The following is a 23,251-nucleotide window of genomic DNA, read 5'->3' as shown; positions in this document are numbered from 1 at the left end:
GGTCTGGTCCTCCTCCTGGTCTGGTCCTCCTCCTGGTCTGGTCCTAGTCCTGGTCTGGTCCTCCTCCTGGTCTGGTCCTCCTCCTGGTCCTCCTCCTGGTCTGGTCCTCCTCCTGGTCTAGTCCTCCTCCTGGTCTGGTCCTCCTCCTGGTCTGGTCCTCCTCCTGGTCTAGTCCTCCTCCTGGTCTGGTCCTCCTCCTGGTCCTCCTCCTGGTCTGGTCCTCCTCCTGGTCTGGTCCTCCTCCTGGTCTGGTCCTCCTCCTGGTCCTCCTCCTGGTCTGGTCCTCCTCCTGGTCTGGTCCTCCTGGTCTGGTCCTCCTCCTGGTCTGGTCCTCCTCCTGGTCTGGTCCTCCTCCTGGTCCTCCTCCTGGTCTGGTCCTCCTCCTCCTGGTCCTCCTCCTGGTCTGGTCCTCCTCCTGGTCCGGTCCTCCTCCTGGTCTAGTCCTCCTCCTGGTCCTCCTCCTGGTCTGGTCCTCCTCCTGGTCCTCCTCCTGGTCTGGTCCTCCTCCTGGTCCGGTCCTCCTCCTGGTCTAGTCCTCCTCCTGGTCCTCCTCCTGGTCTGGTCCTCCTCCTGGTCCTCCTCCTGGTCTGGTCCTCCTCCTGGTCTGGTCCTCCTCCTGGTCTAGTCCTCCTCCTGGTCTGGTCCTCCTCCTGGTCTGGTCCTCCTCCTGGTCCTCCTCCTGGTCTGGTCCTCCTCCTGGTCTGGTCCTCCTCCTGGTCTGGTCCTCCTCCTGGTCTGGTCCTCCTCCTGGTCTAGTCCTCCTCCTGGTCTGGTCCTCCTCCTGGTCTGGTCCTCCTGGTCTGGTCCTCCTCCTGGTCTGGTCCTCCTCCTGGTCTGGTCCTCCTCCTGGTCCTCCTCCTGGTCTGGTCCTCCTCCTGGTCTGGTCCTCCTGGTCTGGTCCTCCTCCTGGTCCTCCTCCTGGTCCTCCTCCTGGTCTGGTCCTCCTGGTCTGGTCCTTCTCCTGGTCTGGTCCTCCTCCTGGTCCGGTCCTCCTCCTGGTCTGGTCCTCCTCCTGGTCTGGTCCTCCTCCTGGTCCTCCTCCTGGTCTGGTCCTCCTCCTGGTCTGGTCCTCCTGGTCTGGTCCTCCTCCTGGTCTGGTCCTCCTCCTGGTCCTCCTCCTGGTCCTCCTCCTGGTCTGGTCCTCCTCCTGGTCTGGCCCTCCTCCTGGTCTGGTCCTCCTCCTGGTCCGGTCCTCCTCCTGGTCTGGTCCTCCTCCTGGTCTGGTCCTCCTCCTGGTCCTCCTCCTGGTCTGGCCCTCCTCCTGGTCTGGTCCTCCTCCTGGTCCGGTCCTCCTCCTGGTCTGGTCCTCCTCCTGGTCTGGTCCTCCTCCTGGTCTGGTCCTGGTCTGGTCCTCCTCATGGTCTGGTCCTCCTCCTGGTCCGGTCCTCCTCCTCCTGGTCCTCCTCCTGGTCTGGTCCTGCTCCTGGTCTGGTCCTCCTCCTGGTCTAGTCCTCCTCCTGGTCTGGTCCTCCTCCTGGTCTGGTCCTCCTCCTGGTCTGGTCCTCCTCCTGGTCCTCCTCCTGGTCCTCCTCCTGGTCTAGTCCTCCTCCTGGTCTGGTCCTCCTCCTGGTCTGGTCCTCCTCCTGGTCCTCCTCCTGGTCTGGTCCTGGTCTGGTCCTCCTCCTGGTCTGGTCCTCCTCCTGGTCCGGTCCTCCTCCTGGTCTAGTCCTCCTCCTGGTCTGGTCCTAGTCCTGGTCCTCCTCCTGGTCTGGTCCTCCTCCTGGTCTGGTCCTGGTCTGGTCCTCCTCCTGGTCTAGTCCTCCTCCTGGTCCTCCTCCTGGTCCTCCTCCTGGTCTGGTCCTCCTCCTGGTCTGGTCCTCCTCCTGGTCCTCTTCCTGGTCTGGTCCTCCTCCTGGTCTGGTCCTCCTCCTGGTCTGGTCCTGGTCTGGTCCTCCTCCTGGTCTAGTCCTCCTCCTGGTCTAGTCCTCCTGGTCTGGTCCTGGTCTGGTCCTCCTCCTGGTCTGGTCCTCCTGGTCCTCCTCCTGGTCTAGTCCTCCTCCTGGTCTGGTCCTCCTCCTGGTCTGGTCCTCCTCCTGGTCTGGTCCTCCTCCTGGTCTGGTCCTCCTGGTCCTCCTCCTGGTCTGGTCCTCCTCCTGGTCTGGTCCTCCTCCTGGTCTGGTCCTCCTCCTGGTCCTCCTCCTGGTCTGGTCCTCCTCCTGGTCTGGTCCTAGTCCTGGTCTGGTCCTCCTCCTGGTCTGGTCCTCCTCCTGGTCCTCCTCCTGGTCTGGTCCTCCTCCTGGTCCTCCTCCTGGTCTGGTCCTCCTCCTGGTCTAGTCCTCCTCCTGGTCTGGTCCTCCTCCTGGTCTGGTCCTCCTCCTGGTCTAGTCCTCCTCCTGGTCTGGTCCTCCTCCTGGTCTGGTCCTCCTGGTCTGGTCCTCCTCCTGGTCTGGTCCTCCTCCTGGTCTGGTCCTCCTCCTGGTCCTCCTCCTGGTCTGGTCCTCCTCCTGGTCTGGTCCTCCTGGTCTGGTCCTCCTCCTGGTCCTCCTCCTGGTCCTCCTCCTGGTCTGGTCCTCCTGGTCTGGTCCTTCTCCTGGTCTGGTCCTCCTCCTGGTCCGGTCCTCCTCCTGGTCTGGTCCTCCTCCTGGTCTGGTCCTCCTCCTGGTCCTCCTCCTGGTCTGGTCCTCCTCCTGGTCTGGTCCTCCTGGTCTGGTCCTCCTCCTGGTCTGGTCCTCCTCCTGGTCCTCCTCCTGGTCTGGTCCTCCTCCTGGTCTGGCCCTCCTCCTGGTCTGGTCCTCCTCCTGGTCCGGTCCTCCTCCTGGTCTGGTCCTCCTCCTGGTCTGGTCCTCCTCCTGGTCCTCCTCCTGGTCTGGCCCTCCTCCTGGTCTGGTCCTCCTCCTGGTCCGGTCCTCCTCCTGGTCTGGTCCTCCTCCTGGTCTGGTCCTCCTCCTGGTCTGGTCCTGGTCTGGTCCTCCTCCTGGTCTGGTCCTCCTCCTGGTCCTCCTCCTGGTCTGGTCCTGCTCCTGGTCTGGTCCTCCTCCTGGTCTAGTCCTCCTCCTGGTCTGGTCCTCCTCCTGGTCTGGTCCTCCTCCTGGTCCTCCTCCTGGTCCTCCTCCTGGTCCTCCTCCTGGTCTAGTCCTCCTCCTGGTCTGGTCCTCCTCCTGGTCTGGTCCTCCTCCTGGTCTGGTCCTCCTCCTGGTCCTCCTCCTGGTCTAGTCCTCCTCCTGGTCTGGTCCTCCTCCTGGTCTGGTCCTCCTCCTGGTCCTCCTCCTGGTCTGGTCCTGGTCTGGTCCTCCTCCTGGTCTGGTCCTCCTCCTGGTCCGGTCCTCCTCCTGGTCTAGTCCTCCTCCTGGTCTGGTCCTAGTCCTGGTCCTCCTCCTGGTCTGGTCCTCCTCCTGGTCTGGTCCTGGTCTGGTCCTCCTCCTGGTCTAGTCCTCCTCCTGGTCCTCCTCCTGGTCCTCCTCCTGGTCTGGTCCTCCTCCTGGTCTGGTCCTCCTCCTGGTCCTCTTCCTGGTCTGGTCCTCCTCCTGGTCTGGTCCTCCTCCTGGTCTAGTCCTCCTCCTGGTCTAGTCCTCCTGGTCTGGTCCTGGTCTGGTCCTCCTCCTGGTCTGGTCCTCCTGGTCCTCCTCCTGGTCTAGTCCTCCTCCTGGTCTGGTCCTCCTCCTGGTCTGGTCCTCCTCCTGGTCTGGTCCTCCTGGTCCTCCTCCTGGTCTGGTCCTCCTCCTGGTCTGGTCCTCCTCCTGGTCTGGTCCTCCTCCTGGTCTAGTCCTCCTGGTCTGGTCCTCCTCCTGGTCCGGTCCTCCTGGTCTAGTCCTCCTCCTCCTGGTCTGGTCCTCCTCCTGGTCTGGTCCTCCTCCTGGTCTGGTCCTCCTCCTCCTGGTCTGGTCCTCCTCCTGGTCTAGTCCTCCTCCTGGTCTGGTCCTCCTCCTGGTCTAGTCCTCCTCCTGGTCTGGTCCTCCTCCTGGTCCGGTCCTCCTCCTGGTCCTCCTCCTGGTCTGGTCCTCCTCCTGGTCTGGTCCTCCTCCTGGTCTGGTCCTAGTCCTGGTCTGGTCCTCCTCCTGGTCTGGTCCTCCTCCTGGTCCTCCTCCTGGTCTGGTCCTCCTCCTGGTCTAGTCCTCCTCCTGGTCTGGTCCTCCTCCTGGTCTAGTCCTCCTCCTGGTCTGGTCCTCCTCCTGGTCTGGTCCTCCTCCTGGTCTAGTCCTCCTCCTGGTCTGGTCCTCCTCCTGGTCCTCCTCCTGGTCTGGTCCTCCTCCTGGTCTGGTCCTCCTCCTGGTCCTCCTCCTGGTCTGGTCCTCCTCCTCCTGGTCCTCCTCCTGGTCTGGTCCTCCTCCTGGTCCGGTCCTCCTCCTGGTCTAGTCCTCCTCCTGGTCCTCCTCCTGGTCTGGTCCTCCTCCTGGTCTGGTCCTCCTCCTGGTCTAGTCCTCCTCCTGGTCTGGTCCTCCTCCTGGTCTGGTCCTCCTCCTGGTCCTCCTCCTGGTCTGGTCCTCCTCCTGGTCCTCCTCCTGGTCTGGTCCTCCTCCTGGTCTGGTCCTAGTCCTGGTCTGGTCCTCCTCCTGGTCTGGTCCTCCTCCTGGTCCTCCTCCTGGTCTGGTCCTCCTCCTGGTCTAGTCCTCCTCCTGGTCTGGTCCTCCTCCTGGTCTGGTCCTCCTCCTGGTCTAGTCCTCCTCCTGGTCTGGTCCTCCTCCTGGTCTGGTCCTCCTCCTGGTCCTCCTCCTGGTCTGGTCCTCCTCCTGGTCTGGTCCTCCTGGTCTGGTCCTCCTCCTGGTCTGGTCCTCCTCCTGGTCCTCCTCCTGGTCCTCCTCCTGGTCTGGTCCTCCTCCTGGTCTGGCCCTCCTCCTGGTCTGGTCCTCCTCCTGGTCTGGTCCTCCTCCTGGTCTGGTCCTGGTCTGGTCCTCCTCCTGGTCTGGTCCTCCTCCTGGTCCGGTCCTCCTCCTCCTGGTCCTCCTCCTGGTCTGGTCCTGCTCCTGGTCTGGTCCTCCTCCTGGTCTAGTCCTCCTCCTGGTCTGGTCCTCCTCCTGGTCTGGTCCTCCTCCTGGTCCTCCTCCTGGTCCTCCTCCTGGTCCTCCTCCTGGTCTAGTCCTCCTCCTGGTCTGGTCCTCCTCCTGGTCTGGTCCTCCTCCTGGTCCTCCTCCTGGTCTGGTCCTCCTCCTGGTCCTCCTCCTGGTCTAGTCCTCCTCCTGGTCTGGTCCTCCTCCTGGTCTGGTCCTCCTCCTGGTCCTCCTCCTGGTCTGGTCCTGGTCTGGTCCTCCTCCTGGTCTGGTCCTCCTCCTGGTCTGGTCCTCCTCCTGGTCCTCCTCCTGGTCTGGTCCTCCTCCTGGTCCTCCTCCTGGTCTAGTCCTCCTCCTGGTCTAGTCCTCCTCCTGGTCTGGTCCTCCTCCTGGTCTGGTCCTCCTCCTGGTCTAGTCCTCCTCCTGGTCTGGTCCTCCTCCTGGTCTGGTCCTCCTCCTGGTCTGGTCCTCCTGGTCTGGTCCTCCTCCTGGTCTGGTCCTCCTCCTGGTCTGGTCCTCCTCCTGGTCCTCCTCCTGGTCTGGTCCTCCTCCTGGTCTGGTCCTCCTGGTCTGGTCCTCCTCCTGGTCCTCCTCCTGGTCCTCCTCCTGGTCTGGTCCTCCTGGTCTGGTCCTTCTCCTGGTCTGGTCCTCCTCCTGGTCCGGTCCTCCTCCTGGTCTGGTCCTCCTCCTGGTCTGATCCTCCTCCTGGTCCTCCTCCTGGTCTGGTCCTCCTCCTGGTCTGGTCCTCCTGGTCTGGTCCTCCTCCTGGTCTGGTCCTCCTCCTGGTCCTCCTCCTGGTCTGGTCCTCCTCCTGGTCTGGTCCTCCTCCTGGTCTGGTCCTAGTCCTGGTCTGGTCCTCCTCCTGGTCTGGTCCTCCTCCTGGTCCTCCTCCTGGTCTGGTCCTCCTCCTGGTCTAGTCCTCCTCCTGGTCTGGTCCTCCTCCTGGTCTAGTCCTCCTCCTGGTCTGGTCCTCCTCCTGGTCTGGTCCTCCTCCTGGTCTAGTCCTCCTCCTGGTCTGGTCCTCCTCCTGGTCCTCCTCCTGGTCTGGTCCTCCTCCTGGTCTGGTCCTCCTCCTGGTCCTCCTCCTGGTCTGGTCCTCCTCCTCCTGGTCCTCCTCCTGGTCTGGTCCTCCTCCTGGTCCGGTCCTCCTCCTGGTCTAGTCCTCCTCCTGGTCTGGTCCTCCTCCTGGTCTGGTCCTCCTCCTGGTCTAGTCCTCCTCCTGGTCTGGTCCTCCTCCTGGTCTGGTCCTCCTCCTGGTCTGGTCCTCCTCCTGGTCCTCCTCCTGGTCTGGTCCTCCTCCTGGTCCTCCTCCTGGTCTGGTCCTCCTCCTGGTCTGGTCCTAGTCCTGGTCTGGTCCTCCTCCTGGTCTGGTCCTCCTCCTGGTCCTCCTCCTGGTCTGGTCCTCCTCCTGGTCTAGTCCTCCTCCTGGTCTGGTCCTCCTCCTGGTCTGGTCCTCCTCCTGGTCTAGTCCTCCTCCTGGTCTGGTCCTCCTCCTGGTCTGGTCCTCCTGGTCTGGTCCTCCTCCTGGTCTGGTCCTCCTCCTGGTCTGGTCCTCCTCCTGGTCCTCCTCCTGGTCTGGTCCTCCTCCTGGTCCTCCTCCTGGTCTGGTCCTCCTCCTGGTCCTCCTCCTGGTCCTCCTCCTGGTCTGGTCCTCCTGGTCTGGTCCTCCTCCTGGTCTGGTCCTCCTCCTGGTCCGGTCCTCCTCCTGGTCTGGTCCTCCTCCTGGTCTGGTCCTCCTCCTGGTCCTCCTCCTGGTCTGGTCCTCCTCCTGGTCTGGTCCTCCTGGTCTGGTCCTCCTCCTGGTCTGGTCCTCCTCCTGGTCCTCCTCCTGGTCCTCCTCCTGGTCTGGTCCTCCTCCTGGTCTGGTCCTCCTCCTGGTCCGGTCCTCCTCCTCCTGGTCCTCCTCCTGGTCTGGTCCTCCTCCTGGTCTGGTCCTCCTCCTGGTCTAGTCCTCCTCCTGGTCTGGTCCTCCTCCTGGTCTGGTCCTCCTCCTGGTCTGGTCCTCCTCCTGGTCTGGTCCTCCTCCTGGTCCTCCTCCTGGTCTAGTCCTCCTCCTGGTCTGGTCCTCCTCCTGGTCTGGTCCTCCTCCTGGTCCTCCTCCTGGTCTGGTCCTCCTCCTGGTCCTCCTCCTGGTCTAGTCCTCCTCCTGGTCTGGTCCTCCTCCTGGTCTGGTCCTCCTCCTGGTCTGGTCCTCCTCCTGGTCCTCCTCCTGGTCTGGTCCTGGTCTGGTCCTCCTCCTGGTCTGGTCCTCCTCCTGGTCCGGTCCTCCTCCTGGTCTAGTCCTCCTCCTGGTCTGGTCCTAGTCCTGGTCCTCCTCCTGGTCTGGTCCTCCTCCTGGTCTGGTCCTGGTCTGGTCCTCCTCCTGGTCTAGTCCTCCTCCTGGTCCTCCTCCTGGTCCTCCTCCTGGTCTGGTCCTCCTCCTGGTCTGGTCCTCCTCCTGGTCCTCTTCCTGGTCTGGTCCTCCTCCTGGTCTGGTCCTCCTCCTGGTCTGGTCCTGGTCTGGTCCTCCTCCTGGTCTAGTCCTCCTCCTGGTCTAGTCCTCCTGGTCTGGTCCTGGTCTGGTCCTCCTCCTGGTCTGGTCCTCCTGGTCCTCCTCCTGGTCTAGTCCTCCTCCTGGTCTGGTCCTCCTCCTGGTCTGGTCCTCCTCCTGGTCTGGTCCTCCTCCTGGTCTGGTCCTCCTGGTCCTCCTCCTGGTCTGGTCCTCCTCCTGGTCTGGTCCTCCTCCTGGTCTGGTCCTCCTCTTGGTCTAGTCCTCCTGGTCTGGTCCTCCTCCTGGTCTGGTCCTCCTCCTGGTCTAGTCCTCCTGGTCTAGTCCTCCTCCTGGTCTGGTCCTCCTGGTCTAGTCCTCCTCCTCCTGGTCTGGTCCTCCTCCTGGTCTGGTCCTCCTCCTGGTCTGGTCCTCCTCCTGGTCTGGTCCTCCTCCTCCTGGTCTGGTCCTCCTCCTGGTCTAGTCCTCCTCCTGGTCTGGTCCTCCTCCTGGTCTAGTCCTCCTCCTGGTCCGGTCCTCCTCCTGGTCCTCCTCCTGGTCTGGTCCTCCTCCTGGTCTGGTCCTCCTCCTGGTCTGGTCCTAGTCCTGGTCTGGTCCTCCTCCTGGTCTGGTCCTCCTCCTGGTCCTCCTCCTGGTCTGGTCCTCCTCCTGGTCTAGTCCTCCTCCTGGTCTGGTCCTCCTCCTGGTCTAGTCCTCCTCCTGGTCTGGTCCTCCTCCTGGTCTGGTCCTCCTCCTGGTCTAGTCCTCCTCCTGGTCTGGTCCTCCTCCTGGTCCTCCTCCTGGTCTGGTCCTCCTCCTGGTCTGGTCCTCCTCCTGGTCCTCCTCCTGGTCTGGTCCTCCTCCTCCTGGTCCTCCTCCTGGTCTGGTCCTCCTCCTGGTCCGGTCCTCCTCCTGGTCTAGTCCTCCTCCTGGTCCTCCTCCTGGTCTGGTCCTCCTCCTGGTCTAGTCCTCCTCCTGGTCTGGTCCTCCTCCTGGTCTGGTCCTCCTCCTGGTCTGGTCCTCCTCCTGGTCCTCCTCCTGGTCTGGTCCTCCTCCTGGTCCTCCTCCTGGTCTGGTCCTCCTCCTGGTCTGGTCCTAGTCCTGGTCTGGTCCTCCTCCTGGTCTGGTCCTCCTCCTGGTCCTCCTCCTGGTCTGGTCCTCCTCCTGGTCTAGTCCTCCTCCTGGTCTGGTCCTCCTCCTGGTCTGGTCCTCCTCCTGGTCTAGTCGTCCTCCTGGTCTGGTCCTCCTCCTGGTCTGGTCCTCCTCCTGGTCTGGTCCTCCTGGTCTGGTCCTCCTCCTGGTCTGGTCCTCCTCCTGGTCTGGTCCTCCTCCTGGTCCTCCTCCTGGTCTGGTCCTCCTCCTGGTCCTCCTCCTGGTCTGGTCCTCCTCCTGGTCCTCCTCCTGGTCCTCCTCCTGGTCTGGTCCTCCTGGTCTGGTCCTCCTCCTGGTCTGGTCCTCCTCCTGGTCCGGTCCTCCTCCTGGTCTGGTCCTCCTCCTGGTCTGGTCCTCCTCCTGGTCCTCCTCCTGGTCTGGTCCTCCTGGTCTGGTCCTCCTCCTGGTCTGGTCCTCCTCCTGGTCCGGTCCTCCTCCTCCTGGTCCTCCTCCTGGTCTGGTCCTCCTCCTGGTCTAGTCCTCCTCCTGGTCTGGTCCTCCTCCTGGTCTGGTCCTCCTCCTGGTCTGGTCCTCCTCCTGGTCTAGTCCTCCTCCTGGTCTGGTCCTCCTCCTGGTCTGGTCCTCCTCCTGGTCTGGTCCTCCTCCTGGTCTGGTCCTCCTCCTGGTCCTCCTCCTGGTCCTCCTCCTGGTCTAGTCCTCCTCCTGGTCTGGTCCTCCTCCTGGTCTGGTCCTCCTCCTGGTCCTCCTCCTGGTCTGGTCCTCCTCCTGGTCCTCCTCCTGGTCTAGTCCTCCTCCTGGTCTGGTCCTCCTCCTGGTCTGGTCCTCCTCCTGGTCTGGTCCTCCTCCTGGTCCTCCTCCTGGTCTGGTCCTGGTCTGGTCCTCCTCCTGGTCTGGTCCTCCTCCTGGTCCGGTCCTCCTCCTGGTCTAGTCCTCCTCCTGGTCTGGTCCTAGTCCTGGTCCTCCTCCTGGTCTGGTCCTCCTCCTGGTCTGGTCCTGGTCTGGTCCTCCTCCTGGTCTAGTCCTCCTCCTGGTCCTCCTCCTGGTCCTCCTCCTGGTCTGGTCCTCCTCCTGGTCTGGTCCTCCTCCTGGTCCTCTTCCTGGTCTGGTCCTCCTCCTGGTCTGGTCCTCCTCCTGGTCTGGTCCTGGTCTGGTCCTCCTCCTGGTCTAGTCCTCCTCCTGGTCTAGTCCTCCTGGTCTGGTCCTGGTCTGGTCCTCCTCCTGGTCTGGTCCTCCTGGTCCTCCTCCTGGTCTAGTCCTCCTCCTGGTCTGGTCCTCCTCCTGGTCTGGTCCTCCTCCTGGTCTGGTCCTCCTCCTGGTCTGGTCCTCCTCCTGGTCCTCCTCCTGGTCTGGTCCTCCTCCTGGTCTAGTCCTCCTGGTCTGGTCCTCCTCCTGGTCTGGTCCTCCTCCTGGTCTAGTCCTCCTGGTCTAGTCCTCCTCCTGGTCTGGTCCTCCTGGTCTAGTCCTCCTCCTCCTGGTCTGGTCCTCCTCCTGGTCTGGTCCTCCTCCTGGTCTGGTCCTCCTCCTCCTGGTCTGGTCCTCCTCCTGGTCTAGTCCTCCTCCTGGTCTGGTCCTCCTCCTGGTCTAGTCCTCCTCCTGGTCTGGTCCTCCTCCTGGTCCGGTCCTCCTCCTGGTCTGGTCCTCCTCCTGGTCTAGTCCTCCTCCTGGTCTGGTCCTCCTCCTGGTCCGGTCCTCCTCCTGGACCTCCTCCTGGTCTGGTCCTAGTCCTGGTCTGGTCCTCCTCCTGGTCTGGTCCTCCTCCTGGTCCTCCTCCTGGTCTGGTCCTCCTCCTGGTCCTCCTCCTGGTCTGGTCCTCCTCCTGGTCTAGTCCTCCTCCTGGTCTGGTCCTCCTCCTGGTCTGGTCCTCCTCCTGGTCTAGTCCTCCTCCTGGTCTGGTCCTCCTCCTGGTCCTCCTCCTGGTCTGGTCCTCCTCCTGGTCTGGTCCTCCTCCTGGTCTGGTCCTCCTCCTGGTCCTCCTCCTGGTCTGGTCCTCCTCCTGGTCTGGTCCTCCTGGTCTGGTCCTCCTCCTGGTCTGGTCCTCCTCCTGGTCTGGTCCTCCTCCTGGTCCTCCTCCTGGTCTGGTCCTCCTCCTCCTGGTCCTCCTCCTGGTCTGGTCCTCCTCCTGGTCCGGTCCTCCTCCTGGTCTAGTCCTCCTCCTGGTCCTCCTCCTGGTCTGGTCCTCCTCCTGGTCTGGTCCTCCTCCTGGTCTAGTCCTCCTCCTGGTCTGGTCCTCCTCCTGGTCTGGTCCTCCTCCTGGTCTGGTCCTCCTCCTGGTCCTCCTCCTGGTCTGGTCCTCCTCCTGGTCCTCCTCCTGGTCTGGTCCTCCTCCTGGTCCTCCTCCTGGTCTGGTCCTCCTGGTCTGGTCCTCCTCCTGGTCCTCCTCCTGGTCCTCCTCCTGGTCTGGTCCTCCTGGTCTGGTCCTCCTCCTGGTCTGGTCCTCCTCCTGGTCCGGTCCTCCTCCTGGTCTGGTCCTCCTCCTGGTCTGGTCCTCCTCCTGGTCCTCCTCCTGGTCTGGTCCTCCTCCTGGTCTGGTCCTCCTGGTCTGGTCCTCCTCCTGGTCTGGTCCTCCTCCTGGTCCTCCTCCTGGTCCTCCTCCTAGTCTGGTCCGGTCCTCCTGGTCTGGTCCTGGTCTGGTCCTCCTCCTGGTCTGGTCCTCCTCCTGGTCCGGTCCTCCTCCTGGTCTGGTCCTCCTCCTGGTCTAGTGCTCCTCCTGGTCTGGTCCTCCTCCTGGTCCGGTCCTCCTCCTGGTCCTCCTCCTGGTCTGGTCCTAGTCCTGGTCTGGTCCTCCTCCTGGTCTGGTCCTCCTCCTGGTCCTCCTCCTGGTCTGGTCCTCCTCCTGGTCCTCCTCCTGGTCTGGTCCTCCTCCTGGTCTGGTCCTCCTCCTGGTCTAGTCCTCCTCCTGGTCTGGTCCTCCTCCTGGTCCTCCTCCTGGTCTGGTCCTCCTCCTGGTCTGGTCCTCCTCCTGGTCTGGTCCTCCTGGTCTGGTCCTCCTCCTGGTCTGGTCCTCCTCCTGGTCTGGTCCTCCTCCTGGTCCTCCTCCTGGTCTGGTCCTCCTCCTCCTGGTCCTCCTCCTGGTCTGGTCCTCCTCCTGGTCCGGTCCTCCTCCTGGTCTAGTCCTCCTCCTGGTCCTCCTCCTGGTCTGGTCCTCCTCCTGGTCTGGTCCTCCTCCTGGTCTAGTCCTCCTCCTGGTCTGGTCCTCCTCCTGGTCTGGTCCTCCTCCTGGTCCTCCTCCTGGTCTGGTCCTCCTCCTGGTCCTCCTCCTGGTCTGGTCCTCCTCCTGGTCTGGTCCTCCTCCTGGTCTGGTCCTCCTCCTGGTCCTCCTCCTGGTCTGGTCCTCCTCCTGGTCTAGTCCTCCTCCTGGTCTGGTCCTCCTCCTGGTCTGGTCCTCCTCCTGGTCTAGTCCTCCTCCTGGTCTGGTCCTCCTCCTGGTCTGGTCCTCCTCCTGGTCTGGTCCTCCTGGTCTGGTCCTCCTCCTGGTCTGGTCCTCCTCCTGGTCTGGTCCTCCTCCTGGTCCTCCTCCTGGTCTGGTCCTCCTCCTGGTCCTCCTCCTGGTCTGGTCCTCCTGGTCTGGTCCTCCTCCTGGTCCTCCTCCTGGTCCTCCTCCTGGTCTGGTCCTCCTGGTCTGGTCCTCCTCCTGGTCTGGTCCTCCTCCTGGTCCGGTCCTCCTCCTGGTCTGGTCCTCCTCCTGGTCTGGTCCTCCTCCTGGTCTGGTCCTCCTGGTCTGGTCCTCCTCCTGGTCTGGTCCTCCTCCTGGTCCTCCTCCTGGTCCTCCTCCTGGTCTGGTCCTCCTCCTGGTCTGGCCCTCCTCCTGGTCTGGTCCTCCTCCTGGTCCGGTCCTCCTCCTGGTCTGGTCCTCCTCCTGGTCTGGTCCTCCTCCTGGTCCTCCTCCTGGTCTGGCCCTCCTCCTGGTCTGGTCCTCCTCCTGGTCCGGTCCTCCTCCTGGTCTGGTCCTCCTCCTGGTCTGGTCCTCCTCCTGGTCTGGTCCTGGTCTGGTCCTCCTCCTGGTCTGGTCCTCCTCCTGGTCCGGTCCTCCTCCTCCTGGTCCTCCTCCTGGACTGGTCCTCCTCCTGGTCTGGTCCTCCTCCTGGTCTAGTCCTCCTCCTGGTCTGGTCCTCCTCCTGGTCTGGTCCTCCTCCTGGTCCTCCTCCTGGTCCTCCTCCTGGTCCTCCTCCTGGTCCTCCTCCTGGTCTGGTCCTCCTCCTGGTCTGGTCCTCCTCCTGGTCCTCCTCCTGGTCTGGTCCTCCTCCTGGTCCTCCTCCTGGTCTAGTCCTCCTCCTGGTCTGGTCCTCCTCCTGGTCTGGTCCTCCTCCTGGTCTGGTCCTCCTCCTGGTCCTCCTCCTGGTCTGGTCCTGGTCTGGTCCTCCTCCTGGTCTGGTCCTGGTCTGGTCCTCCTCCTGGTCTGGTCCTCCTCCTGGTCCTCCTCCTGGTCCTCCTCCTGGTCCTCCTCCTGGTCCTCCTCCTGGTCTGGTCCTCCTCCTGGTCTGGTCCTCCTCCTGGTCCTCTTCCTGGTCTGGTCCTCCTCCTGGTCTGGTCCTCCTCCTGGTCTGGTCCTGGTCTGGTCCTCCTCCTGGTCTAGTCCTCCTCCTGGTCTAGTCCTCCTGGTCTGGTCCTGGTCTGGTCCTCCTCCTGGTCTGGTCCTCCTGGTCCTCCTCCTGGTCTAGTCCTCCTCCTGGTCTGGTCCTCCTCCTGGTCTGGTCCTCCTGGTCTAGTCCTCCTCCTCCTGGTCTGGTCCTCCTCCTGGTCCTCCTCCTGGTCTAGTCCTCCTCCTGGTCTGGTCCTCCTCCTGGTCTGGTCCTCCTGGTCTGGTCCTCCTCCTGGTCTAGTCCTCCTCCTGGTCTGGTCCTCCTCCTGGTCTGGTCCTCCTCCTGGTCTGGTCCTCCTCCTGGTCTGGTCCTCCTGGTCTGGTCCTCCTCCTGGTCCTCCTCCTGGTCTAGTCCTCCTCCTGGTCTGGTCCTCCTGGTCTGGTCCTCCTCCTGGTCTAGTCCTCCTCCTGGTCTGGTCCTCCTCCTGGTCTGGTCCTCCTCCTGGTCTGGTCCTCCTCCTGGTCTAGTCCTCCTCCTGGTCTGGTCCTCCTCCTGGTCCTCCTCCTGGTCCTCCTCCTGGTCCTCCTCCTGGTCTGGTCCTCCTGGTCTGGTCCTCCTCCTGGTCTGGTCCTCCTCCTGGTCCTCCTCCTGGTCTGGTCCTCCTCCTGGTCTAGTCCTCCTCCTGGTCTGGTCCTCCTCCTGGTCTGGTCCTCCTCCTGGTCCTCCTCCTGGTCTGGTCCTGGTCTGGTCCTAGTCCTGGTCCTCCTCCGGGCTCCCCCTCAACAGGGGGTCTGTGCGCGGCCAGGGGGCTGAACCCTTGTGTCCCCGTCCCTCATGGGGTCCCATCCCAGACTCCAGCTCGGTGTTCAGACGTCAGCCCTCTGTCAGCGCTCAGCAGCCTCTGTGCAGAGCGCTGGACCCACAGCGTGAACCCTGCTCTGAGTCGGCCTCGCTGTCTTCAGCCTCACTCCTGCATCTGAAACGTACAAATGATTCCCGCAAAGAAAACAGACACGCTGTGAGTGTCACCGTTGTGTACCAGGTAGGCCTCGTTAAACATGTTGACACCGTCAGGACACCGTCAGTAAGGTCAGTACACCGTCAGTAAGGTCAGTACACCGTCAGTACACCGTCAGTAAGGTCAGTACACCGTCAGTAAGGTCAGTACACCGTCAGTAAGGTCAGGACACCGTCAGTAAGGTCAGTACACCGTCAGTAAGGTCAGGACACCGTCAGTACGGTCAGTACACCGTCAGTAAGGTCAGTACACCGTCAGTAAGGTCAGGACACCGTCAGTAAGGTCAGTACACCGTCAGTAAGGTCAGTACACCGTCAGTAAGGTCAGTACACCGTCAGTAAGGTCAGTACACCGTCAGTAAGGTCAGGACACCGTCAGTAAGGTCAGTACACCGTCAGTAAGGTCAGGACACCGTCAGTAAGGTCAGGACACCGTCAGTACACCGTCAGTAAGGTCAGGACACCGTCAGTAAGGTCAGTACACCGTCAGTAAGGTCAGTACTCCGTCAGTAAGGTCAGGACACCGTCAGTAAGGTCAGGACACCGTCAGTAAGGTCAGGACACCGTCAGTACACCGTCAGTAAGGTCAGTACCGTCAGTAAGGTCAGTAAGGTCAGGACACCGTCAGTAAGGTCAGGACACCGTCAGTAAGGTCAGGACACCGTCAGTAAGGTCAGGACACCGTCAGTAAGGTCAGTACACCGTCAGTAAGGTCAGGACACCGTCAGTAAGGTCAGGACACCGTCAGTACACCGTCAGTAAGGTCAGGACACCGTCAGTAAGGTCAGTACACCGTCAGGACACCGTCAGTACACCGTCAGTAAGGTCAGTACACCGTCAGTACACCGTCAGTAAGGTCAGTACACCGTCAGTAAGGTCAGTACACCGTCAGTAAGGTCAGTACACCGTCAGTAAGGTCAGTAAGGTCAGGACACCGTCAGTAAGGTCAGGACACCGTCAGTAAGGTCAGGACACCGTCAGTAAGGTCAGTACACCGTCAGTAAGGTCAGGACACCGTCAGTAAGGTCAGTACACCGTCAGTAAGGTCAGTACACCGTCAGTACACAGTCAGGGTCTTCTATTGGTTTCTATCAGGGCCTTCTATTGGTTTCTATCAGGGCCTTCTATTGGTTTCTATCAGGGTCTTCTATTGGTTTCTATCAGGGCCTTCTATCGGTTTCTATCAGGGCCTTCTATTGGTTTCTATCAGGGCCTTCTATTGGTTTCTATCAGGGTCTTCTATTGGTTTCTATCCTTCTATTGGTTTCTATCAGGGCCTTCTATTGGTTTCTATCAGGGCCTTCTATTGGTTTCTATCAGGGTCTTCTATTGGTTTCTATCAGGGCCTTCTATTGGTTTCTATCAGGGCCTTCTATCGGTTTCTATCAGGGTCTTCTATTGGTTTCTATCAGGGTCTTCTATTGGTTTCTATCCTTCTATTGGTTTCTATCAGGGCCTTCTATTGGTTTCTATCAGGGCCTTCTATTGGTTTCTATCAGGGCCTTCTATTGGTTTCTATCAGGGTCTTCTATTGGTTTCTATCAGGGCCTTCTATTGGTTTCTATCAGGGCCTTCTATTGGTTTCTATCAGGGTCTTCTATTGGTTTCTATCAGGGTCTTCTATTGGTTTCTATCCTTCTATTGGTTTCTATCAGGGCCTTCTATTGGTTTCTATCAGGGCCTTCTATTGGTTTCTATCAGGGTCTTCTATTGGTTTCTATCAGGGTCTTCTATTGGTTTCTATCAGGGTATTCTATTGGTTTCTATCAGGGTATTCTATTGGTTTCTATCAGGGTCTTCTATTGGTGTCTATCAGGGTCTTCTATTGGTTTCTATCAGGGTCTTCTATTGGTTTCTATCAGGGTCTTCTATTGGTTTCTATCAGGGTCTTCTATTGGTGTCTATCAGGGTCTTCTATTGGTGTCTATCAGGGTCTTCTATTGGTTTCTATCAGGGTCTTCTATTGGTTTCTATCAGGGCCTTCTATTGGTTTCTATCAGGGCCTTCTATTGGTTTCTATCAGGGTCTTCTATTGGTTTCTATCCTTCTATTGGTTTCTATCAGGGTCTTCTATTGGTTTCTATCAGGGTCTTCTATTGGTTTCTATCAGGGTCTTCTATTGGTTTCTATCAGGGTCTTCTATTGGTTTCTATCAGGGCCTTCTATTGGTTTCTATCAGGGTCTTCTATTGGTTTCTATCAGGGTCTTCTATTGGTTTCTATCAGGGTCTTCTATTGGTTTCTATCAGGGCCTTCTATTGGTTTCTATCAGGGTCTTCTATTGGTTTCTATCAGGGTCTTCTATTGGTTTCTATCAGGGTCTTCTATTGGTTTCTATCAGGGTCTTCTATTGGTTTCTATCAGGGATTCTATTGGTTTCTATCAGGGTCTTCTATTGGTTTATATCAGGGATTCTATTGGTTTCTATCGGGGTCTTCTATTGGTTTCTATCCTTCTATTGGTTTCTATCAGGGTCTTCTATTGGTTTCTATCAGGGTCTTCTATTGGTTTCTATCAGGGTCTTCTATTGGTTTCTATCCTTCTATTGGTTTCTATCAGGGTCTTCTATTGGTTTCTATCAGGGGCTTCTATTGGTCTCTATCAGGGCCTTCTATTGGTCTCTATCAGGGTCTTCTATTGGTTTCTATCCTTCTATTGGTTTCTATCAGGGTCTTCTATTGGTCTCTATCAGGGTCTTCTATTGGTCTCTATCAGGGCCTTCTATTGGTTTCTATCCTTCTATTGGTTTCTATCAGGGTCTTCTATTGGTTTCTATCAGGGTCTTCTATTGGTTTCTATCAGGGTCTTCTATTGGTTTCTATCAGGGCCTTCTATTGGTTTCTATCAGGGGCTTCTATTGGTTTCTATCAGGGTCTTCTATTGGTTTCTATCAGGGGCTTCTATTGGTTTCTATCAGGGTCTTCTATTGGTTTCTATCAGGGTCTTCTATTGGTTTCTATCAGGGATTCTATCAGAACGTACAGCGTTAGGCGACTTCATGTGCTTCATATAAAACCGTTCAAAATACATCAGAGCAGAAACAAAAGTCTAAGAAATAGAGATTACAATAAATGAAGAGAGATGATGACTTTTGAAAATGCCTCCCTGGTGCTTCATAATATTAATTTAGAATGAAGTTTTAAACATTTTAATATGATTGATGTGATGTTTTACATAGTAATGTCTTCCCCGTTGGTATGTAATCATTAATGTCTTCATATAGTTGAGGATATTTGTTGTGGAGTTCCCTTATCTTTAATCATCTACTTAACCCGCTCCCAATCAGGGGGAGGTTGGGGGTTATGGGTAATGGTGGGTGAAAGGGGTGGGATTCAACCCGCTCCCAGCAGCCAATCAGGGGGAGGTTGGGGGTTATGGGTAATGGTGGGTTAAGGGGGGGTCGGGGGGGGGGTATATTAGATTCATATTATTGACTTATTCACTTGCACAGAAAACTTTACATTTGGGTGAAGAAAGACAACAGGAGCACCTACAGAAGAATGATGAAATACTGCACAAGGAAGACGTTCATTTAACTGAAAACACAGACATGAAAAACTCATTAAACTCTTTCTTTGTAGAGTTTAGAGTCATTTATCCTAACATACAATGAAATGGGCATGTCATGTTGGTTCTATCGCAATGTGTTATGTTTGTATCTTTAGTCAATCATTAATGAATGCAGGCCTGCTATGAAGCCGACCTTTGAAGCGGCTGGCCTTCAGCCAGCATCATGAAGGAGTTCAGCTCAGAGGTTTGAAGTCTCCTCAGTTGACCTGCAGCCTCCCACAGGAGGACAGGACACCTGGACGCTTTCATCTTTTCATACCACAACACCAACAACCAAAAACATAAGGTAAAGTATTTTAAACTTCATATAAATATGTGTGTGTGTGTGTGTGTGTGTCTTGTTAACAAACCAAATGTAATACTTAATAGGAAGGTATATATATACATATATATATATATATATATATATATATATATATATATATATATATATATATATATATGTGTGTGTGTGTTTAAACCTATATCAAAGATTATAAAATGTGTTTTTTTCTATTGGATCTTAAATTTGGTAATTTTTCTGGGCTATTGCAAATATGTTGGAAACCATTTGGTATAATTAGTTACAGCTGGCCATTCGCCAACATGTATTGCTAGCTAACTAGTTGTTAGTTGTTGCTTAACGCACCAGAAATGCTCTGACGACCACCAGTGAACTTGTTCAGTTTTTATGGTAGAGGCGTGACGCATGAGGTGGGCGGGGCTGAGCCACTCTATGTTTGGCTCCCGAGCGCCCCCTGGTGGCCACTCTGGTGTACAGCAGCGTGAGGCCAAGTTAGAAACCTCCTCTCAGTGTGTGTCTGCTGCTGGCTCACCTTCCCTCCACAGGTCCTGATAGAACCGTCTTACTCACCTTAATGAACGCTGAGTGACCGTAGGAAAACAACATGTTGTGTTTGTGTAGGACTACAGGTCTCTGGTCTACTATGGATGAGGAGAGAGAGGAGGGGGGTCCTACCTCTAAGACCACTCGGTCTGGGGAACATGGCCGCCAGCGCAAAGCTGGGAGGTAAGAAGAGGATCTCTCTCTGTCTGTGACTGTTGTCCATCTCAGAGCTCAGCAGTGATACATCATGACACCATCATTAGTCTGAGTAACAGCTGTGTGTGTGTGTGTGTGTGTGTGTGTGTGTGTGTGTGTGTGTGTGTGTGTGTGTGTGTGTGTGTATGTGTGTGTGTGTTGAAGCCCAGAGCAGCAGCAGAGAGCAGACTCCCCTGGACCCAGCTGTGTCTCCATGAAGAGTGACCGCTCTATGAATATACCTGTTAGGTTTAAAGATGGACGCCCCTCCAGAGAGGAGAGGTAGGAGTTTCAAACAGACGATGAAACAGACCACTTGCAGTGTGTGTGCTTGTGCGCACACAATAGCGCCTGAAAGCAGGACCGATTCCTTCCAGAATAGTCTTGTTGTAAATACTGGACATTTGGTGATAGTTCACATTCTTAGATCGCTGAGCCTCACAAATTATTTTGATGATATTACGAATGTCGAGCTGTGAAGCACTTTTCCTGCTGGTGTTTATGTTGTGTTTGTGTAGGACTACAGGTCTCTGGTCTACTATGGATGAGGAGAGAGAGGAGGGGGGTCCTACCTCTAAGACCACTCTGTCTGGGGAACATGGCCGCCAGAGCAAAGCTGAGAGGTAAGAAGAGGATCTCTCTCTGTCTGTGACTGTTGTCCATCTCAGAGCTCAGCAGTGATACATCATGACACCATCATTAGTCTGAGTAACAGCTGTGTGTGTGTGTGTGTGTTGTGTTGAAGCCCAGAGCAGCAGCAGAGAGCAGACTCCCCTGGACCCAGCTGTGTCTCCATGAAGAGTGACCGCTCTATGGGTCTACCTGATGACTTTAAAGATGGACGCCCCTCCAGAGAGGAGAGGTAGGAGTTTCAAACAGACAATGAAACAGACCACTTGCAGGCATGCAAACTAGTCACCTTTCCGCGAAATTCGCAGTTTTGTAAACAAAATCGGCCACTTGTGTGATTCATGGAGATCAGTTGAGAAAACATTTGCGAGGGGGGGGGGGGTTAGGGTTAGTTGCGATTAGTCGACTATGAAGATTAGTCGACTGCAATTTTTTTAGCCGACGTGACCACCATTTATTTGTTCTCCCGTCTCAAACGGCTTACTGTAATTCACCTCCACACCACAAATCTTTGCGCTGTGCACGCCCCGCTGGTTAATCTGCTATCCTCTTTCTTCCCCCTCCCCCCGCCTTCACTGCTTTGATATGAGAAATGGCCGAGGCAGGTGAGTCCTCCGAATCAAGAATTAGACCAAAAGCGTCCAAAGTATGAGAGTATTTCAGGCCAACTGATGAAGCCTGTGGACGCCTCAGGACGGACTTGTCAACGCGCTGCGGCATCACTTACTTGATGTTGTTTATATTGAAGATCGGCAGGTTGTAGAGGGTGCGTGTGTGAATGAATGAATGTGAGTTTGTGAGAACGTGTGTGTTTATGCGATTTCAAAGTAACAAACTAACAAACTCAAAGCCGATGCATGTACCCAAAACTATTCGTTCAAAACCAAATAAACAAATCAAAAACGGCGTTGCTTATTCGCTTCAAATTCTTTCTTTTCTTTTCAAAACTTTGGAATGAATACGGCGCGGTACCGAGCGGTGAAAACAATGTTGGCTCCTGTGTGTGCCTTGTGCACCTGCGTTATATCACTTAATATGACTTTGGCAGGAATGTTTTAAACCCCGCCATGCACGCAAGTGTAAAAGCAAGCAGCATAGCTGCGTGCCTGCCTGCTTTCAGCGCATAATTATTTATTTGGTTATATTTAAGTTATTTATATTGTTTACATTTGTTTTTGATTTGGTAACATTTAAGTTATTTGTATTGTTTATGGCACGGGAGACATTTTATGTTTTGGCCCTTCAGTTGAGTTCAAAATAAAATGGACACAATGAAATAACAAAAGTGCAAGGCTGAGGCATGCTGCCAAACAGCAAAAGCGGGCCCTGGAGACACTGGTCCAGGCCAAGAAGAAAAATAAATAATGGAAGACTCCTATTTTTTTTTTTTTTTTTTTTTTTTTTAACCTTTATTTAACCAGGCAAGCAAATTAAGAACAAAATTCTTATTTTCAAGTGCAGCCTGAAGGGGAAGGGGGAGGGGAGTGCTAAAAGTGAAACAAGGTTAATAAATTACACACAACAATTCTATATAATACAGTACATACGATATAATCAATAAAATACAATACAATACAGAGCAATTAATCAATGGAGCATGACAAGAAGCCTGTTAGCAAGTGCAGGAGTCAACTGTAATTTGTAGTAAATTTTGTTTGAAAACGGAGAGAGAGGTGAAGACAGAAAGTTTAAGTGTGTTTTGTAAGGTGTTCCAGTCAAAGGCTGCAGCGAACCGGAAGGCACTGCGTCTGAAGACGGTGCGGACTTTGGGGATGGAGAGGTTGATGAATGCACTGGACCTTAGATTGCGGGCAGGGTGAGAGAGGTGCAGAAGAGAAGAGAGGTAGAAAGGTGTGATGCCAAGAATGGTTTTGTAGATGAGCAAAAACCAGTGAAGGAGCCGTCTGGTGTGAAGGGAAGTCCAGTCTACCAGGTTATAGAGGTCGCAGTGGTGAGTGGTGAATGGAGCCCCAGTGGCAAAACGGATTGCGGAGTGGTGGAGTGGGTCCAGTTTGCTGAGAGTGGAGTGAGGTGCAATTCTGTATATGGAGTCACCGTAATCGAAGATGGGCAGGATGGTCATTTTGACGAGTGTATGTTTGGCTGCACGGGTGAAGGAGGCCTTGTTCCGGTAAAGGAAGCTCAGACGAGCTTTGACTTTAGACTGAAGGTGTTTGATGTGGGTGGTGAAGGAGAGTGATGAATCCAACCAGAGGCCAAGGTATTTGTAACTGGAGACAAACTCTAGTTCAGAGCCGTCGGCACAGAGGATTTTTGGGACATGGGTGTGTTTGCGTGTGTTTCCGGTTAAAGATGATGCATTTGGTTTTTTTGGTGTTGAGGAGAAGATGAAGGCTATGGAAATGCTGTTCAACAGAAGTGAGACTGTGTTGTAGAGTGGCCGCAGCAGTTGCCGGCATTCCTGGTTATGTCATTAATGTAGATGGAGAATAGTGTTGGGCCTAGAATAGAACCCTGAGGCACCCCTTTGGAGATGGTGAGAGGGGCTGATTTGATGTTTTCAGATTTGACTTGCTGGACTCTGTTGTTTAAGTAGCTGGCGAACCAGTTGCAGGAGTGTGGTGATAGACCGATGCTGGAGAGCCTCTGTAGGAGGATGGGGTGGATGACGGAGTCAAAGGCCTTAGAGAGGTCAATGAAGGCAGCAATGCAGGTCTGCTTGGAGTCCAGGGAGGAAATAATATCATCCAGGACCTTCAGTGTAGCTGTTATGCACCCATGGCCTGGCCGGAACCCAGACTGTAAGTTGGACAGGATGTTGTTGGAGGTTAAAAACTGACTGAGTTGTTTATGAACCAGTTTCTCTAAGACCTTAGCCAGGCACGGCAGGATGGAAATAGGCCTATAACAATTGGGATCAGAGCTGGAACCCCCTTTGAAGAGGGGGAAGACAAGTGCGGATTTCCAGTCTAAAGGAAAGGTGGACAATTCCAGAGACATATTGAAAAGCCGTGTGATGGGAACGGCAATGACAGGAGCAGCAGCTTTTAAAAACATGGGGTCGAGCCCATCAGAGCCAGCTGACTTGTTGGAGTCTAGCTTGGTGAGATTCTCTAAGACTTCTGAGGTTGTGATGGGTCTGAAAGAGAAAGTGCCAGAACTGGGGGTTGTAGGTGAAAGTGAAAGTGAAGGAGCAGCAGTGGAGGGCCTGGCAGAGAAGACATGAGCTGAGTTAACAAAGTGCTGATTGAAAAGCGAGGCCATATGAGACTTATCAGTAACAACAATGTTATCAAAGGTCATAGCATTGGGGAGGTGGGGTGAATGAAGCTTGTTTTCCATGGACTTAACCGTTTTCCAAAACTTTTTGGCGTCTGAGCCGCAGGATGCAAATTTGTCCAGAAAATGAGTGACTTTGGCTTTTCTGACGGCCTGAGTGCATTTATTTCTGCATTGCCGAAAGGCAAGCCAATCAGCAGGAGACTGGGAGGAACGGGCTTTTCGCCATAAGGCGTTCTTCTGGCGGATTAAAGCAGCCAAATCACGGGAAAACCAGGGGCTGAAACGATCCTTAATCCGTAATTTTATGAGTGGAGCATGTTTATTGATGATCTGGCCGAAGGTCGATTTGAAAAAGGACCAGGCCATCTCCAAAGTAGGGAAGGTATTAATTTTGCCCCAGCTTACTGCAGCAGTGTCGTGAAGAAAGGCTTCCAGGTCAAAGTTCTTCAGGGAACGTTTGGAGACGCACACGGGTGGGCGCTTAACTGAGGAGCTGGAGCGCATGCAGGCAATAGCGCAATGATCACTCAGATCTTGACTGAAGACACCAGATTTATAATTAGAGGGGGCGTTTGTGAGGATGACGTCTATCAGTGTAGCAGATGAAGGAGATTTTAGATTAAGTCTGGTGGGCTCTGAAATAATTTGGTAGAGGTTTAGGGCGTCAAATTGTTGAACAACCAGATCTGGGGGGTTAGACATGTCCCAGTTCAGGTCCCCCAATAAGATGAACTCGGAGGAGATGT

The 23,251-nt window shown here is 56.6% G+C and overlaps 2 protein-coding genes across 2 annotated transcripts in view; both read left to right on the top strand.

Moving 5' to 3' along the window:
- Positions 1-23,251, top strand: part of LOC311374652 (uncharacterized protein) — an 83,483-nt gene that overhangs the window by 42,611 nt on the left and 17,621 nt on the right. Inside the window, 4 exon segments of the mRNA XM_084488142.1 lie at positions 18,516-18,620; positions 18,798-18,914; positions 19,151-19,255; positions 19,378-19,494. Of these exon segments, the coding sequence (XP_084344268.1) occupies positions 18,516-18,620; positions 18,798-18,914; positions 19,151-19,255; positions 19,378-19,494 (444 nt within the window).
- LOC311374003 (NLR family CARD domain-containing protein 3-like) overlaps positions 1-23,251 on the top strand; it is a 123,399-nt gene that overhangs the window by 95,062 nt on the left and 5,086 nt on the right. The window lies entirely within an intron of this gene.

This window comes from Micromesistius poutassou (assembly GCF_964030765.1).
Source record: "Micromesistius poutassou genome assembly, chromosome: 1".
Classification (NCBI taxonomy): domain Eukaryota; kingdom Metazoa; phylum Chordata; class Actinopteri; order Gadiformes; family Gadidae; genus Micromesistius; species Micromesistius poutassou.
This window is presented reverse-complemented; position numbering and strand designations above follow the sequence as displayed.